The sequence below is a fragment of the Amphibalanus amphitrite genome, unplaced genomic scaffold (assembly GCF_019059575.1).
Source record: "Amphibalanus amphitrite isolate SeventyFive unplaced genomic scaffold, NRLGWU_Aamphi_draft 000538F_arrow, whole genome shotgun sequence".
NCBI classification, from domain to species: domain Eukaryota; kingdom Metazoa; phylum Arthropoda; class Thecostraca; order Balanomorpha; family Balanidae; genus Amphibalanus; species Amphibalanus amphitrite.
Genome location: NW_024882032.1, coordinates 353466 through 370789, shown reverse-complemented (window position 1 = coordinate 370789; position 17324 = coordinate 353466). Strand labels below are relative to the sequence as shown.

The window sequence follows — 17324 nt, the reverse complement described above, 5'->3', positions numbered from 1 at the left end:
CCTCACACTTTCGCCCTTAAGTTTCGCCACATATCCGCACCACCTCGTCCCGCAAGATAAATCAATCACAACTACTGACTAGTTACCCCGTCAGTAAACCTCCTCCCACCTAACGATGGCTCATATCCCCCCCCCTTCTGCCCCCCTCAGGCGAGCTGCTGGCCTCGTTCGAGCTGTACTGCAAGACCACGGAGCTGCCGTTCCTCCCGCCCACCAAGAAGGGCGGCACGCTGTACTACGTGCCCAGCGGGATCCGACCCGTACTGCAGAGGACCGCCGTGGAGGTGGGAGGGCGCGGGAGGGAGGGGGTGAAAGGGGTCGGTTAGTTCTGGTAGAAAGTCTAACGCAACGGCGCTTTGGGCTGCAGCTGTTTGTTGATTAGCCCTTGTCCGACCGATAAACTAAGTCTGCTTTTGTCATGAGTCAATTCATGTGTAATGAACTCATGAGAATATAGAAAGGAATGCATGATAACTTATTATATAGACAGTTGAATTACCGTTGCTGTTTGCTTTAATCGTGTTTTTTATGTAATTGCGATTCTATACGACCTGGCTCAGCTTCACGGATAGTTATGCTCGCATTCTGTGCTTCTTCCTATTGTGTAATTCAATGCGTTTCCCGCGTCTCAGATCCTGTGCTGGGGAGTGCGCAACATGAAGAGTTTCGAGCTACGCTCGGTGCGTAACCCTGCCATCGAGTTTGAGTGTGCCGGGAAGATTGTTACCTCCGAGGTCATGAAGGACGTCAAGCAGCACCCCAACTTCGCCGAACCGTTCCTCTTTATGGAGATCGTAAGTGAAGGAATGTTTGTTCGATCGATTCGGTGATGCGGGTGAAGAAAACGGTGATGGTAATGATTGTATGAATTTGAACGGCAGCAGTTTGAACGCTGGCTTTGGAGGTTTTGTTTCGGATGACAGTTGGACTAACGGAAACTGGATTGTCAATAGGGCTGCGAATATATTTCACTAATTGCTGTAAAGATCTACAGTTTTTAGTTATTAGCTTCTGTATTTTTAGTTTACGTCATAAACATCGTTTCGACCTGTAAATTGCGTATCAAAATGTAGAAGTTCAGTTGTTGCTTAAAATATTGCTGACGTCGCTCTTTTTATCCCTTCACTCTACTCGCACAGTCTCGCAATTTCATCAAGTTAACAAATCGCCATTGAGTTTCTTTTTCTAACCACTTCTTTCCTTTGACCTCCAAGTGCCGCCAACTGTCTAACATAATCACCAACATCATCCTCACCCTGATCACCCTGTCGTTGCCGCAGATGCTGCCCAAGGAGCCGCTCTACATGCCCCCCCTGAACATCAAGGTGCGGGACCACCGCAGCTTCGGTTCCCGGCCTGTGGTCGGAACTCACGTGGTCAAATCGCTGCACGAGTACAGCATCGAGCCACTGATGGATGTCAAGTGAGGGAGAGAGAGAGGGAGGAGGGGAGGGAGGGAGGGAGGGAGGGAGGAGGAGGTAGGATGAAGCGATAGAAATAGTGATAGAGCTGGCCATAAATTAATTGTCTCTGCTTCATACTAAAGTCGGGTGAATTTAGGTCATGTCCAATGTGTCACATAATGTGTGAATTTCGTAACTCGCCATCAACAAGGCAATCGTCACGTGTAAAATTCTGCCGAATCTTTGGTGTTATTTGGTCACGAATATAACCCATCCAATGATCTAGATAATATTTCAATGGTGCTGAAATCAAAATACCTGCTCCAGCTCAGCATAGCGCACAAATTAACTACCAGCATCACAACCGCAATCTCACCCAACTCTGACAAGTCTTAAGCTAACTCACTCAGCTCTCACCCAACTGACCTCTAACTCCCCTCCCCCCTCCCTTCAGGTCAAAGCCGGTGCGTCGCCAGTCCACGGTCCACCGTCAGTCCACCGTACCGCGACAATCAACTGTGATCGACATGGAGCCTGCTGTACCCGAGGAACCGGCTGCAGCCGCCGCCGGAGACGCGCCCAACGCGCAGGTACTGTTACCGCTGGCGCCTGATAGTTTCGAGCTGGTACGGCCTGGCTTGATCTATCCTAGCCTAGCCTGTCAACTTGGCCTTTTTGTCCTTTTCCTGCCCAGTTCCAGCCTGTCCGTCCCAAACTGTGGCTCAGCAGCCTTGGCCAGCCTGTCTGAGCTAGCCTAGTTTCTGACCTGACATGTCAGGTCCGTTTTTGACCTGACTGATGACCTGACACGACCAAACCCAATCCCGGACACTTCAGTCCGATGCCCAATTCCAGTCCCATCCACTCCCGTCCCATCCAGTCCCCTTCCCATCCCAGCCAACGCCGATGACCACAGTCCGGGCGCCCAAAAAACCACATCCCAGCCAAGCCTATCCCTTACTCGGGTCGGGAACTGACCATGTATGTATGTGCCCCCGTTTGCTGTGTACTGACGTAGAAGCCAGTAACATAGAGCGTCCCTGTGAGTAATTTTCACGTGTCGTACGAGCCAGCACATACTACCATCTAATGTTTCACCAGTAATGACTCCTGCCAGGCGGTGGCACAGAGGAAAGATCACGTGACGCCCTGCTGGGATGTGACGACATCACATGGTGCTGTTTTAGCTAGGTCACGTGGACAGTTCTGCGGTGTAACGTGACTTATGCAACTGGTCTGGTTGGGGTTTTGTGGTATGAATATTCGGGAGGATATTTCTGTAAGCTGTATCAGCTTTTGAATGATACAGAGATGTGTGGCTCATGATATAAGCACAACATTTAATAGAGAAGATATTTAGGAAATTAGATAGCACACGGATAAATTCAGGGTCTTCAACCACGATCCCAAGAATTCTTCCCAGTTTCTAGCTCATCCGAGTTTTTTATTTTTGCGGAGCGTTTGCGGTGTCTGCGTCTTGCTTGTTTCGCTTGCGTGCCAGTTTGTATGCTTGTGTGCGTTTGATAGAGTACCTACCCCGCTTTCCCCGCCTGCTAGACGCTAGAGCTTATTTGCCAGTATCCTATCCGCCTTGCCAGTTTGCCTGTTGCCATTCGTTCATGCCAAATATATTTCCACATTGGTTTGTATCCCATACGCCTCATCCTGGAAAGAAATCATCCGACATTTCTGAAAGAAGCCTCGGTTAACTCTGAATTGAAAAAAATATTGACACGTTTGATCGACTTTTCTTCCATTCCCTTCCTCCGTAACCCAGATTGCCTCGAATGGCCATTACAGGGAAACATTCTAAAAATCGTAATAAATCCGATATTAGTTCGATCTTACAAGCCTCCCTAGCTTTAGGCATCGTTAGATTCTCCACTTCCCTCTAACCCCAGCGCTCGTTTACCTCCCCTCGAGCATCCTAACCTTCGAGCCTGGATCTGGACTCCCCTTATAACCTCTACTACGTCTCCTAGCTGGTCGCCCTCGCCGAGCCTGGCGACACCGAACTGGTGGCAGTCGCCGTCGAGTCTTCATCCGTCTCCGCCGGCGTCTCGGCCCCCGGCTCCAATGCGCGTCGAGGTCGATTCGCCGACCGCCGCTCGAAAAACTTCGACTACCAGCCGCTTTCCGACTTGGAGTCGCAGGTGACTGTCTCCCCCACGGCACCCCCGCGCCGCGGATCACCGCTGAGAAAAGGCCGAGCGCTGACATCAACTGAGCCGGAACCCCCGGTGGAGGCTGTATCGATACGTGGAAACTTCAGTGGAAGGGAAGGATTTGCACATAAGAAGGTGGAGAAGCGACTGCTGGCTGCTGAACCGAGTTTGGCGGCGCAGGAGAGGACTGAGTTTGCACAGAAGCTGGAGCGCCATGACCCTGAGGTAATCCTGAGGATGTTCAGGAGTGGCGCGGTGGAGGGATGGAGAGGACTGGAGCTGGGAGGAATGGCACGGTGCATCCGGAGGCTCTGACTTTGCTAGCGCACGAGCTTTGGTGGAATAACGCAAAAGCTGCAGGCTGTATATCTGTACAAACTTTGGATGGCTTATGCACATACGCTTTGTGCACTTATTTGAAAGAGTGCATAGCTACATTAGCTTTTTATTTTGGTGTGAATATCAAACCCTTTGTAAATTTGCATTTCTGTACATACGCTGATTTGCGCTATTTTACTGCAATAACGTCCAACTCTTTCCTTCTAGTTAATTTTCATTTTTCATTTCACAGGCGGTAAACGCCCAACATTTTTATGATTTTAATGTTCCTCATCCAACGATGAAGTACAGCTACAAATTTGACGACAGTCAGCTCTTTTGATGAATATTATTTGCGTGTTTACCAAGTCATGTTCGCTCCAAATTGCTTATTTTGACTATACACTAAGCTCATGTTTAGGAAATAGGATCGAGCCATGGTGCTAATGCTTTGCGGTTTCTGCTTTGTGGTTTAAAGGTGCTAAGTGCTAACTCCTGCATTTCGTCTTTAATCGGTCGTGACTTCTAAGTTTATAATCCAGCGGGTTTTGCTCACTCTTGATCAGGCTTGCTTCCTCTTCGGTCTTGAAACTTCGGTCAGTTCGCTTGCTTTCAGCATATCTGACTACTTCGCTCTCTTCAGAAGCTGAAGAGATCAGGGAGGCGGATGCTGAACTCATTGATGCATCTTGACAAACTGGTTTTCTTGGTTTTCGGTTCCATCGATCTGTTTTAATGACTCTGCCACGGATGTTTTTCTTTTTTTTGGCCGTGGCTGCATTCTATCACTATTGACTTTTTCCGCTCTGTGTCTTTGAATAACTCTTTCCATCGGTGTTTGCGTTTCATTCCAAGAAACTCTACTGAAACGGCATTTGCGTGCTGGACATTTGTTGTGCTTGTCAAGTCTTCCAGTTGAGTTCCCGTCAGGCCTTCGGGAAACGGATATCAAGTCAAATGCGTCGCAAAGACAATATCTGCGGCCTTCAAGACATATATGTAACTTCACAAATTGTAGCACGTTAGCGGGGTTATGTTTTTAGTTACCCCATTCCTACTAAAGCTTCAACGCGGCAAAGCCAAAGCGGCTCTATATGTTTGTTGCGCTCTTCCGTTTCCCGAAGGGGCGTTATCCCTGTCTTTGTGTCTGATGTGAGTCATTATTGCGCTGCTATTCTTGGTTGTATTTAGCTTTTGCCGTGCTGGAGCGTTTTGTCGGTACTGATATGCAATCCCGCAGTGTTCTTGAAAACACGGTATTGATAATACTGGGTTTGTTAAAAGCTTGTCATCGATGGTATAAACTTTTCACCTGTGATCTTGTATGCCGATTATATATTATGGGAGTTTACCGATTTATGCCTGCGTGTTTGTGGCTTGCTGTTGCCCGAATGATATCGAGCTTCTGGCTTTTTGTCGTCGCTGTGTCAGTTATGTGTTCTGTCTGCAGTAGCTATGTGTCTTTAATTCGAATTTGCATAATGGTATGTCTGTAGAAGTGTTTTGATCTTTCCTTTTCCTGAACTCAAAACCAAATACCACAGTGGAAAAGCAGACAAAGGAAGCCTGCAATGTAAGCCCTACATCCTTCTCAACTCATTAAGCGGTGTACTTTTCCCAGCCTTTTCTGGCAATAACTTACTGTCGCATCGGCAGGTTTTAAGAATTACATCTGAGACCACTCAATGTGCGTTTTCTATAGCAAACATCCTGTTCGGCGCTGTTCAAGAGCGACGTCAATTGCACTTATACCAAACTTTGACATCAAAAGCGTTCGTATATCTTGTGAACATCGAGACCGTAGTAATGAATGATCAATGTACTAGCCTACATACAATATAGCTGCCATATAGTCTCGTTGCTGTTGCGCCCAAAAATACCAAATCATCATCATCATCGCATACAATATAGCTGATAAATGCTCATCATTCGTTCGTAAGACTTAGCAGAAGGAAGGGGCTATGTGATCTTATCATAGAGATTTGTTGAAGTGGATTTCCAACTGTCTGGTCTCGGCTGTGAGGTTAACCATACATCACTGCTCTGTAGGAACCCGAGCAGGACGTAGACGGGACACGCGTAAGTATGAGCTTTGTTGGGCTGTCGGTGACGGAATATGCTATATTTATGACGTCATATGTTTCCGATTTTGTGTCATGTTGTATTTCGTTTGCTGCTTGTATGTATGTATAAAGGCGTTTTTAGGATTGAGTAATGACAATTGTATGTACTGCCTTCCAGTCACAAAACCTATTATCGATGTGTGTGCAACTTGAAGGCAGCATTGTTGATGTGGTGTCGATTCGATATGAAATGTTTCACCGTCTTTTGAAGGAGAAGTTATGCACCTGCACAGCACACTACGTACATGTACATATATCACAACTATCATGCTCATGCTCACACTACCCTCTCTATACACACTTAACATCCCATACTGAGCCCATGACGTCATTTGACGCGCTGCAGCGGGTGACGTCACGCGTAGCCCGACCCCGGCAGGGCTGGCGCACATTCCGTATGCTCTCTCGTGCTTTCCGCCGCTCCGAGCGAACCCGACGGAGCGGCTCCGCCACCGGGCAGGCCACGTCACCGGCCGGTGCTGACGTCACTGATGACGTCACTGGTGTGACGAGGGAGAGGAGACGCACGGTCACCCCGAGAGATGAGGAAGAAGAACAGGTGACCGATTTTGAGGGCTTTTACAACACGCAGAAATGCTCCACACACATGCAAGGATATTGAAAATGCTTGTGAGAATGCCAAAGCCTTTATGGACACGCGAACATATTTGGACCCATGGATTGAAGTTTCTGCTCGAGTGGAGCTTACACACTATCTATCTGAGTTATCGATATACGCACAGACATGAAAAGTCAGATGTGAGTCGGTTACACGCTTCCGCACGCACTACATTGGCATCACATTTTGTATCGCTTACAGTAGTCTGCATATTGTAACGCCATATCACTCCGGGTATTTCTTCAAAAGAAACGATGTGTGCCGTAGGGCTTAGCGTATTTCGCAGTCATGGGACACTGTTCGTATGGCAAGCTTGAAGCGCTTACAGAAACATGAAAAGATTACTTCACATGGTCAAATGCTCATTTCACACAACATATCACATGGTTGGCCGAGTCGTCGCTTCGTGTCATTGTTTTGTTCCGTCTAATGCTGGGAATTTCGATCTGCCATTTCATGCATCGGTCGGTTGATGTCGCATTTAGAAGCTATCTTGTCTCGGTAAGAAGCTCTTGTATTTGCGGGTATGTCTGCTTCTGCGCTTTGCGTGTTTTTGGAATTGTGCAATCGTGCCGTCAAAATGTTTTTTTATGTTTTGTCTGATCCGTGCAGCTTTTAGCACTCGAATGATTGTTCTGGCAAACACAAATGCTTCAGAACTCGGCAAATATGAAAGACTGCACACACACACACGTGGGACTCCGAAAGCATGCGATGACTTTTATATGCATATGTTGTGACTGTGGGAAAAATGTTTTGAAGTATGTGAATTCACGAGGCTTACATTAGAGCAAAGGTGAACATCTACGCTTGAACAACATCGTCAAAATAAGTGCTTATTTATTGGCTTTTTGGGTGACGAGTCATATGCCCATGACGATGAAAGCTTATTGACGTGTTCGTTAGACAAACAAGCCGCGTATGCTGCTTGCCTGTTATTTGCGGTTTGTTGTGTGCTCTGCTTACGTTGGCGAGTACGGTTTATATTGCTTGTTTATGCATCGGTTGACGGGAAAACCGCTTCAGCGTGGGTCGACTACTTGTCATCGCTCGAGGCTACATAGCAGTGGGATTGTTTTGGCATTTACATTCATGGACTTGAACGTTTTGGTGAACATGACAGTGTGTGCAACATTGTGTGGGGTTGTCGTTATGCTGGGAAACTCGTCATTTACTGAACATGGGGCTTGAGTGTCGTGCGTTCTTGTTCTGGCATGGCATGGGAAACGTTATGGATTGAGGCAATGATGTTATTGATGTTTTGTTTGTGCAAGAATTAAGCAAGATACATTTATGCTGGAAAATAATACGGTAATTTGCTCTGAAGTTGCAGCATAAAATTCGTTACTTTGTTTCTATCCAGTCTCAAAACTTGTTTGTTTTGTTTGATGTTGATGTTTTTGTTGCTAATCATCTCACATACAATCTTTAATTATAATCTAATCAACAATTAACACCATGTAAATACTCACTTCTCCCGCTGTACAATGCATTTCGCCATTAATTCGCTCGACTCTTTTCACTCACTTCGCTCTCCGCGCATGGCCAGCGGCGTCGTACCGCCTCTGCTAACACCCCCCCCCTGCCTGCCCCCCCCGCCACTGGTCAGCTGACTGCAGCAGGCCCAGACGCTGCGTCTGACCCCGACTCTGACCTCACCGAGGTCACTGACCCCGAGCTGTGGCGCGAAATGGTGAGTGCCAGGGGCGTATCCAGGAACTCTGTTTTAGGAGGTAGTGCTTTCATCCTACATCAATTCTGATTTTTCTCTCAAAAGAATGCTCATGAAAGGAAAAAGTTGAACTTTATCACTACAAGGCCTGTTACCCAAGAAAGTAAAAAGACATAGAGCCAGCGGAGTCATACTTAGAGACATCATGGTAACACAAGATGCTAAAAAGAGGGAGATAAGAGTCCTGGATACGCCCCTGCTTTTGCCTTGGTTTGTTATTGCGTGTCTTTTTTAACGTAACGCTGGCGAGTAGTCATCCCTTTTTGAAAGCAACACGCTTGGTCTTTACTTTCTTACCGAAGCTTCCAAAGTAAACCAATGCTATCTATTGCCATTTCATAGATTATTAATGTATTCTTTCGAGAACAGTCCCCATCTTTTTATGTGTAATTTTATTTTGTTTCTTTTGTCTGGTGTTTCACTTTCGCTGTTTATGACGTACGTTATATTTATTACATATTTTGTTGGGGTTTTCACTCGAACTTTATCTCACACGACCCCGATCCCTGACTTCAAACATCTGTGTGTGCGCATGTGCACGTGCGTTTTTTATACAGGCCAGCGACCGCGCCAAAAACATGGATTGGTGGAGCAAGTACTACGCGTCAGCGGGAGAGGTCAGAAAGTGCGGCGACTACCTCACGAAAGGGTGAGACGCTGGAGGTAGCATGCATAGACCGTAGTTTCCCTTAGCCAGATTTGTCTGGTGTCCCTGTGAGCAACTTTGTAGTGAAACAAAAATATGGACTGAGGTGCGTTGGACACCTCTCAACCAAATTTTTGTTGTCAACCAACTTGGTTGTATGCACGGTAAGCGCATGGCGCCGTTGGTAACGTTCAGGCGCATTGCGGCGCATAATCGTTTCAGGCGTTGACTGGTGCTGCCATCTAGCGGGCTGCATGTCGTCCCCGTGTAATGCGGTACAGTATAGGCTCAGGCGTTGACTCGTGCTGCCATCTAGCGACAGGAATATCGTCTTCGTGTAATGCGGTGCAGTATAGGCTCAGGCGTTGACTCGTGCTGCCATCTAGCGACAGGAATGTCGTCCCCGTGTGATGCGGTGTAGCATAGCGGTATAGGCGGGCGCTATGCCGCGCATTTTGTACGGTGTTGCTGTTCCTATAAACGATAGAGGCTGATGGTTTGCGATCTTGCTGGTGTGTGTTCTTTTGTTGAATCCATTCAACTACTAAATCTCATTTGCTATCGTTTTTATTGAATGCAATCGGTTGTTTAAACTTGAAGATACGCCTATAAATCACGTCTTTGAAGTTGTGATTACATGTTTCTGTTCTATGCTATTTGGAATTTACATGTATTTTCCTGTTTCTGATCATGTTTGCCATTGATTGAACTCACACGTACCTGCCAATTTTACTCTAGCTATTTTCAGCTCCTCGTTTTTTTTTCCATTTTTGCCGTCATTCTGCTATATGACACCAATTTCCCCCATTCTCTCCCTATTTCAGGTACGAGAAGCTGGAGATCTACCCGGTGGAGCTGGAGCGCGTGGCCTGCTTTGGCCATTTCCGGGACATTCTGAACACCCTGCCCATTCTTCGCGGAAAGTCGTCAGAGGATGAGGAGTCGGCGACTGTTGGAGAGTTCAAAGGCACCATGCGCGTACGTAACCGGGGGGGGGGGGGGGGGGAGGGAGGGGTACGTAATCGGGGATGAGGTCAAGCTGATGTCAATCGGATACCAACTTTATGCCGGTATACTGATACCAAACCGATACCAACTTGGTATTGGCGAACGCATTTGGTGTTTTGTTGGTATGATTAATTCTCTCTTATGCAAAAGGAGCGGAGAATTTGGTAAAAAGTTGGCATTTCCTTCATATTTTCAAGTCGGTTCGGTTTCGGTATTTTTCCATGGGTATTGTTGTATTTGGTTTGGTATCGGTATCACGATTTTCCGTAATTGACATCACTAGTTAGAAGAAACAACCATGGAACTGATATCAAGAGGGAAGAGAACCAGGGACGAGCAAATCGTTACTACGCGGATGTGTAACCAGGGACGTAATAAAGGGCCGAATAATAAGGCTCAGAACTAGAGCTGGAGCCAGGAAGTTGGGAATAAGGTGCGTGTCTATGGGGGTACGTATGTAATCTAGAGGCAGAGAACATTGAGGCTATATCTAACGTGATGCTACGCCCTTAATCGCTGTACGTCTGATTTTGTTGTACCTCTGTGCCGCTAACCTCCCTACCTCTGCTGTACGCCAGGTGTACAGTTACACTGCCGGACGACCCCTTCGTACCGCTGACCTATGTGTGACCTCTGTGTACCTCCTCTGTACCCCAGGTGTACACCCTGCCGGACGACCTGTCTGTACCGCTGACCTATGTGTGACCTCTGTGTACCTCTGCTGTACCCCAGGTGTACACCCTGCCGGACGACCTGTCTGTACCGCTGACCTATGTGTGACCTCTGTGTACCTCCTCTGTACCCCAGGTGTACACCCTGCCGGACGACCTGTCCGTACCGCTGACCTATGTGTGACCTCTGTGTACCTCCTCTGTACCCCAGGTGTACACCCTGCCAGACGACCTGTCTGTACCGCTGACCTATGTGTGTACCTCTGGTGCACCCCAGGTGTACCCTGACTGACTCCATGTACCTCCTCTGTACCCCAGGTGTACACCCTGCCGGACGACCTGTCTGTACCGCTGACCTATGTGTGACCTCTGTGTACCTCTGCTGTACCCCAGGTATACACCCTGCCAGACGACCCGTCGGTACCGCTGACCTATGTGTGACCTCTGTGTACCTCCTCTGTACCCCAGGTGTACACCCTGCCAGACGACCTGTCTGTACCGCTGACCTATGTGTGACCTCTGTGTACCTCCTCTGTACCCCAGGTGTACACCCTGCCAGACGACCTGTCTGTACCGCTGACCTATGTGTGTACCTCTGGTGCACCCCAGGTGTACCCTGACTGACTCCATGTACCTCCTCTGTACCCCAGGTGTACACCCTGCCGGACGACCTGTCTGTACCGCTGACCTATGTGTGACCTCTGTGTACCTCTGCTGTACCCCAGGTATACACCCTGCCAGACGACCCGTCGGTACCGCTGACCTATGTGTGACCTCTGTGTACCTCCTCTGTACCCCAGGTGTACACCCTGCCAGACGACCTGTCTGTACCGCTGACCTATGTGTGACCTCTGTGTACCTCCTCTGTACCCCAGGTGTACACCCTGCCGGACGACCTGTCTGTACCGCTGATCTATGTGTGACCTCTGTGTACCTCTGCTGTACCCCAGGTGTACACCCTGCCGGACGACCCGTCGGTACCGCTGACCTATGTGTGACCTCTGTGTACCTCTGCTGTACCCCAGGTGTACACCCTGCCGGACGACCCGTCGGTACCGCTGACCTATGTGTGACCTCTGTGTGACCTCTGCTGTACCCCAGGTGTACACCCTGCCGGACGACCCGTCGGTGCCGCTGCCGCCGCGTCAGATCCGCGGCATCCCGCCCTCGGCCTCCGAGGAGGTCATTGTGCGAGTCTACGTCATCAGGTGAGGGGGCGGGAAGGGGGGGGGGTCTGAAAATGAGGGGAAGGGATGCGTATTGGGTAGCAAAGGTTGTAGCTGGTGATCCAATCGGATAGGATTTGAATAGATAGATGATATATTCCGTTACTACCTCCTCGTCTGTTGTGTGCACTTTCCTCCCCATTTCACGACGTTAGTTATTTTGCTGATCTGCTAGCACTGTCCTTATGTCGTGACGCCACTGATGTTATACCGGGCTTCTCAAAAAAGTTGGACGATTTTATAACTAACGTATTGAAAAGCGTATCAGTGTAACAAAACATAATTGGGTATCACCTGAAAGCCTCATCAAATACATTTCGTTTGAGGGGATTTCGATCCTCGGCAGTCGCCTTTCTGAGCCGCGCCGAGATCATGTTCGAGATGATTCCATTTTTGCTCGATGCACAGTTTAGCCCGGCGCAGCGCGACCTCTGCTGCAGCACGACCCACGGAAAGCTGCAGACGGCACACCGCTGACTTCACTGCATCCTTATGATCTTCGGAACTTTTTGGGTGGTCTCGGTACACCTGGGACTTGAGGTGGTCCTATAGGAAAAAGTCCGGTGGGGTTACGTTCGGAGAATTCGCCGACCACGGGCGTGTCTCGAACCTCGAGATCACGCGCTGCCCGAAGCGCTCCCACAGCCCCTCCCGGTTTTCTTTAGCGGTATTGGCGTGGAACCGTCTTGCTGGTACCATTGGATCTTAAGCGTTTCCGGATCTCTGCTCATCCTGATATTGCAGAACCCTCCAAAACGTCGCCAGAGCCACCCGATATCGCTGACCATTGACAGTCTGATTAGCGCATCTCTCACACGAGTGGTGTTCGCCGTGAGCCTTTGATTGGGTTTATGGCCGCCGCTGTGTTCCTTGAATTGCGTGAACCTATTGTTGACACTTCCTCGAGCCAGAAACTTGTCAATAATGTGGAAATTTTTGTTTCAAGATGTTGCTCTCTTTGCCCTAAAGTGTTTGCGGATCTTCCGTGGTGTCGAACCGACCGACTTAGTCTGGGAAAGCATAATTTCACGATTTTTGCTTTTACTTCCTAAGAAGACGGCTTCATTTTTTAAGCTCAAACCATGGTGTCATATAATTGTACGAAAAATTCTCCGTTTTTCCACGTGCATTGATTTTGCTTAAATGTTGTAAGGGGTCCTCTAATCGCAAAAGAAATCCGTCTAACTTTTTTTAGAAGCCCGGTAGCAGTGTCCGTAGTGTCGGGGATGGGAGCATTACCTCGTTATTTTATGGTGTCCCTAATAAGTCATTGGTCTTGGCAGGACCCGCAGGACGAAGTGTTTCTTTGTTCCCCGTTTTATGAAATCTCCAAATTTTCCGCGGTGTCTGCAGGGCCTGGACAACCTTACATCTCTATTTTATGACGTCACTAACTTTGTTCTCCCGCAGGGCGTGGGACCTGTCTCCGCAGGACTCGAGCGGTTTCTCCGACCCGTACCTCCAGGTACAGCTGGGAAAACAGCGGCAGACCACCAAAGACAACTACCGGCCGGCCACCCTGAACCCCATCTTCGGCAGGTGAGAATGGTGTGCTCTAAGAACTCATTGTCCGCTGAGAACCCATGGGCCACTGAACCACGTCATTGAAAGGTGAGAACGATATTCACTGTGAACCTTTGGCAGGTGAGAACAGTGTCCACTGAGTACTTTTGACAGGTGAGAGCCGTCTCCACTGAGAACCCGTGGAGTCTAGTGAGAACCCAAGGTCCACTGAATTCCATCTTTGGAAGGTGAGAACGATATTCAGTGAGTACCCATGGTCCACTGATAACGCAATCTTGGAAGGTGAGAACCGTCTCCATTGAGAACTCATTGTCCGCTGATAACGGGTTACCCACGAATATCCACTAATCCCCATAATTTGCACTCAGAAACAGAAAAGCCCATTAGGTTGTCTCTGAGGCACCTGGCACGACTTTGCAAAGAGCCACCCTTTTTTAGACAATTTTGTTTTTTATTTGGGCTTCAGTGAAACCACCAACATTTTTATATCTTGGAGATAATGCGTTGGAGACCATACGCTGGTGTACATTGGTCTCTTTGGAGACCATGCGTTGGTGTACACGGGAAAAGTCGCGGCGCGCCCGGAATCGAACCGGCAATCTTTCCATTGATTAACCGCAACTCTATCCATTGAGCCTTGTCGTAGAGGCCACAAACGGCATTCTGTACCAGCGGCGGCGGCGGCTGACAGGCTGTCGTAACGACTTCGGTCGTGTTTTTTTTTTGTTTTTTTTTTTAGAGATTGGCAGCGTTTGTGGTGATGTTGGCCAAGTGTGGATGATGTGCAGCGATAGAGTGGATGTTTGTTCACCTTTGATAGCATTTTGCCGTTCAAATGCGTTCAAATGCGCAGTTGTTGGGAAATCTCCTGGACGGGGGATCGCTAGCAAGAATTTCTTTTGATGTGCAGCGCGCGGATCGAATCCGCGGACCGTCAAGACATTCGTTCTTGGAGACACCTGGGGGGTCTTCTGGACAACGGCACGGTCTTAAAAACTTCCAATGTTATCTCAAAGAAGGTCGCTGTATCGATGTTGATTGATTGAGATAGTCGGCGTACTAAACCTTGGCTTTCTGAAAGTTTCGGCATCTAATGTCTCCGTGTCAAGAGCATTTACCGGAAATTGAGACTGGCCGGATACCTCGGAGTAAACCAATCATCGAATGTTCTAAAAACTGTTTCTGAGTGTGGAAGGTGAGAACAATATTCGCTGAGAACCTTTGGCAGATGAGAATGGTGTCCACTGAGAACCCATGGTCCACGAGTATTTGTCGTGAGTCCTCTGAAAATACGTAGTCAACTAAAACCCAATCTTCGAAGGTGATAAAATGAAGCCATTTGAGAACTCGCCCATTGAAAACTGGTGGTCTTCTGTGGTAAACCTCTCCCAAGCATCCTCCCTTTGCTTTAACCCTCGCCCGCACATGGGGGGGGGGGGTGGTTGCCACCCCCCAGGTAGTCTTTCTGCTCTGCACTCAACATTTTTAGAGCTAGAAGGCTGATTTTTCGTATAGCTGCTCCTCTATCCTTTCTTGATGTCCACTGAAAATTTCAAGTTTCTGTGACCTTTGGTTTCGGAGATATGACCTTATTTTTCAGGTCATGTCATGACCCAAATGGCCAATTCTCGACATCTTGCGTTGGCTATGGGCCTTGTGAGCTTTTGACACCTTGATTTCGGCCTTTTTTACCAGTCTTACCTCCCACCCATCATGGAACATGTTGTTCGACGATGTACAGATGTCAAGGTCAAGGTCAAGGTCAACCTAGGTCATCTAAGATAATTGCGTTTTAGGCAAGCGGAATTTACTTTTTGTGAAGTTTTTTGACTGCATTTTTGGTAAAAGCTTCTCAGATCATGATTTCATGTAATATGGACACATAAACAATCGGTGCACACATTAGTATACACACAGACACACACAGACATACAAACACATATAACTGACCTTGACCTAACTTGACCTGAAATGACCTCAGCAGCAAAAACCTGGTCGGGTAGTGTGAGAAAGAGGTTCTAGCTGGCTTGGCACCAGAAAACAGCATCGTTATCGGTATATGATAAGCAGCGCACTTGATATCCAACGGTGACCCAAAACAGCAACATTTTTTAGTTTGACCTGACCTGGAAGGTCAATGACTGACCTGAGAAGGTAAAACTGGGTATCATTGGATTCGTCTCTTCCCAAAGAATCTTTTTGGTCTTTACCGCTAAGCTCTATCTCCAACAGGAACGAAATGGCGCGGGGGGGGGCAACCACCCCCCCCCCCCCATGTGCGTTCTAGGATGGGAAAATGGCATGTGCGGGCGAGGGTTAAATGTTTGGTGAAAAGGAAAGAATCACTGCTTAGAAGTTTAGCAGTGCCGGTCTAAATTCAATGCTATCATCAGAACACCTTATGAATTCAGGTAAAGCCGTCGCATTTTCACAGTAATTTATGTCGATGAAACCTGATGCGATAGCCTGTCCCGTCAGAAGTAAGGACCACTGAGCCCACGCCCTAGTTTGTTAAGGCGGTGTCTGACGAGATACACGCGTGGGCTTGGGTTGTGCGCTGTAACCACGGTCGGTCCTCCCCAGTGTCGGGTTTCCGCCGCTGTTCAGGCCAATTTGGGTTCGGTGACACGGGTTATTGGCTCGTAATGAGATAGCGCACAGTGGGCAGTTTAATATAATACCCGGCTCAAATGAAATGTATTTGTGAGCGGGAATATGGGGGCGGATTGTCGCGATGTTTTTGAGATTGGTTGCTACGGCATTTATCCTCCGATGCTTTGTGGATGCTGATAGATCATCTAAAAACCAGAATAATCTAGTTTCCGACTGAATGCTGATCGTGGATCAATTTCGTCGCCATAATTACAGTTATATAACGCAATTAAGGTGTCCCGGAAGAAAGGTCAAACTTAAAGAAAAAAAAAACTCATGCCGTTTATCGGATATATCGCAACATAGGAGCACTGACATGCGTAGCTCATCGTGATAAAAATAATTAAGCGGATTCTGTTCACCTACGACCGTTCAGCTAGTAGGAAACAGCTTATGGTTTTTGCCAGTTATTCGATGGGTGTTATCACAAGTGTATTTGCGGCCATTGGGGCGACGTAAGAAAAGAAGAAAACAACTGGCCCCAAGAACTTTAAAGGGAGATAATGACCTTTTTCCACAAAATCTGAGTTAGGATCATTTTCTGACAAAACACAACAAGTTATAATGTAAATTAAAACCATTTTGCTCAATGCGGTACCTTGCCGCAAATATCTCAACTTGAAGTCACGTTAGCGGGGAGCGCTGAAAATGACCGTTGAATAAGTACTTACATCACTTTTTGGTACTTGCATGTAATTTTGTAAAATGAGCGTATTCCTTACATTTGATCTTCATCACATCTAGTTAGTTAATGGTCGTCTATAGTGCCTTCAAAAGATATTCATGGTTTGGGGGTGGTTTATGTCTAAATTTACGCAACTATTTTTCCTGTTCATCATCTGAGGCCATATGCTGCTATTTTAGTAGCAACGACTCAATTTTGAATCGGTCCCGCCGACTGCACAATAAAAGAAGATAGATACAACCAGACTTGTGATCAGCTCAGTTGAGCCGGCTCAAAAATCAGCTCAGCTCATGAGCCGGCTCAACATTTTGCCAAATTGTTGAGCTGTGAGCTGAGCCGGCTCAGTAATGCATTGAGCTGAGCTGCTGTCTGAGCTGAGCTGAATGAGCTTGAGCTGAGCTGAGCTGAATGAGCTTGAGCTGAGCTGAGCTGAGCTGAGCTGAGCGAGCTGAGCTGAGCTGATTGAGCTGAGCGAGCTGAGCTGAGCTGAGCTGAGCTGAGCTGATTGAGCTGAGCTGAGCTGATTGAGCTGAGCTGAGCTGAGCTGATTGA

At 47.8% G+C, this 17324-nt stretch overlaps 1 protein-coding gene across 11 annotated transcripts in view; it reads left to right on the top strand.

Annotated features, from left to right (window-relative positions):
• The window catches only part of LOC122393496 (myoferlin-like), a 78788-nt gene that overhangs the window by 47637 nt on the left and 13827 nt on the right, over window positions 1–17324 (top strand). For 5 of the 11 annotated variants that reach the window (XM_043389545.1, XM_043389549.1, XM_043389547.1 and 2 more), the window contains exons 29-37: window positions 151–284; window positions 633–794; window positions 1281–1423; window positions 1858–1993; window positions 3386–3793; window positions 8918–9009; window positions 9831–9984; window positions 11787–11893; window positions 13322–13450. In XM_043389545.1, coding sequence (XP_043245480.1) covers window positions 151–284; window positions 633–794; window positions 1281–1423; window positions 1858–1993; window positions 3386–3793; window positions 8918–9009; window positions 9831–9984; window positions 11787–11893; window positions 13322–13450 — 1465 coding nt within the window. Of the gene's footprint in view, window positions 1–150; window positions 285–632; window positions 795–1280; window positions 1424–1857; window positions 1994–3385; window positions 3794–8237; window positions 8322–8917; window positions 9010–9830; window positions 9985–11786; window positions 11894–13321; window positions 13451–17324 lie in introns of all 11 variants that reach the window. The other 6 variants (XM_043389553.1, XM_043389552.1, XM_043389551.1 and 3 more) reach the window with 2 other exon arrangements.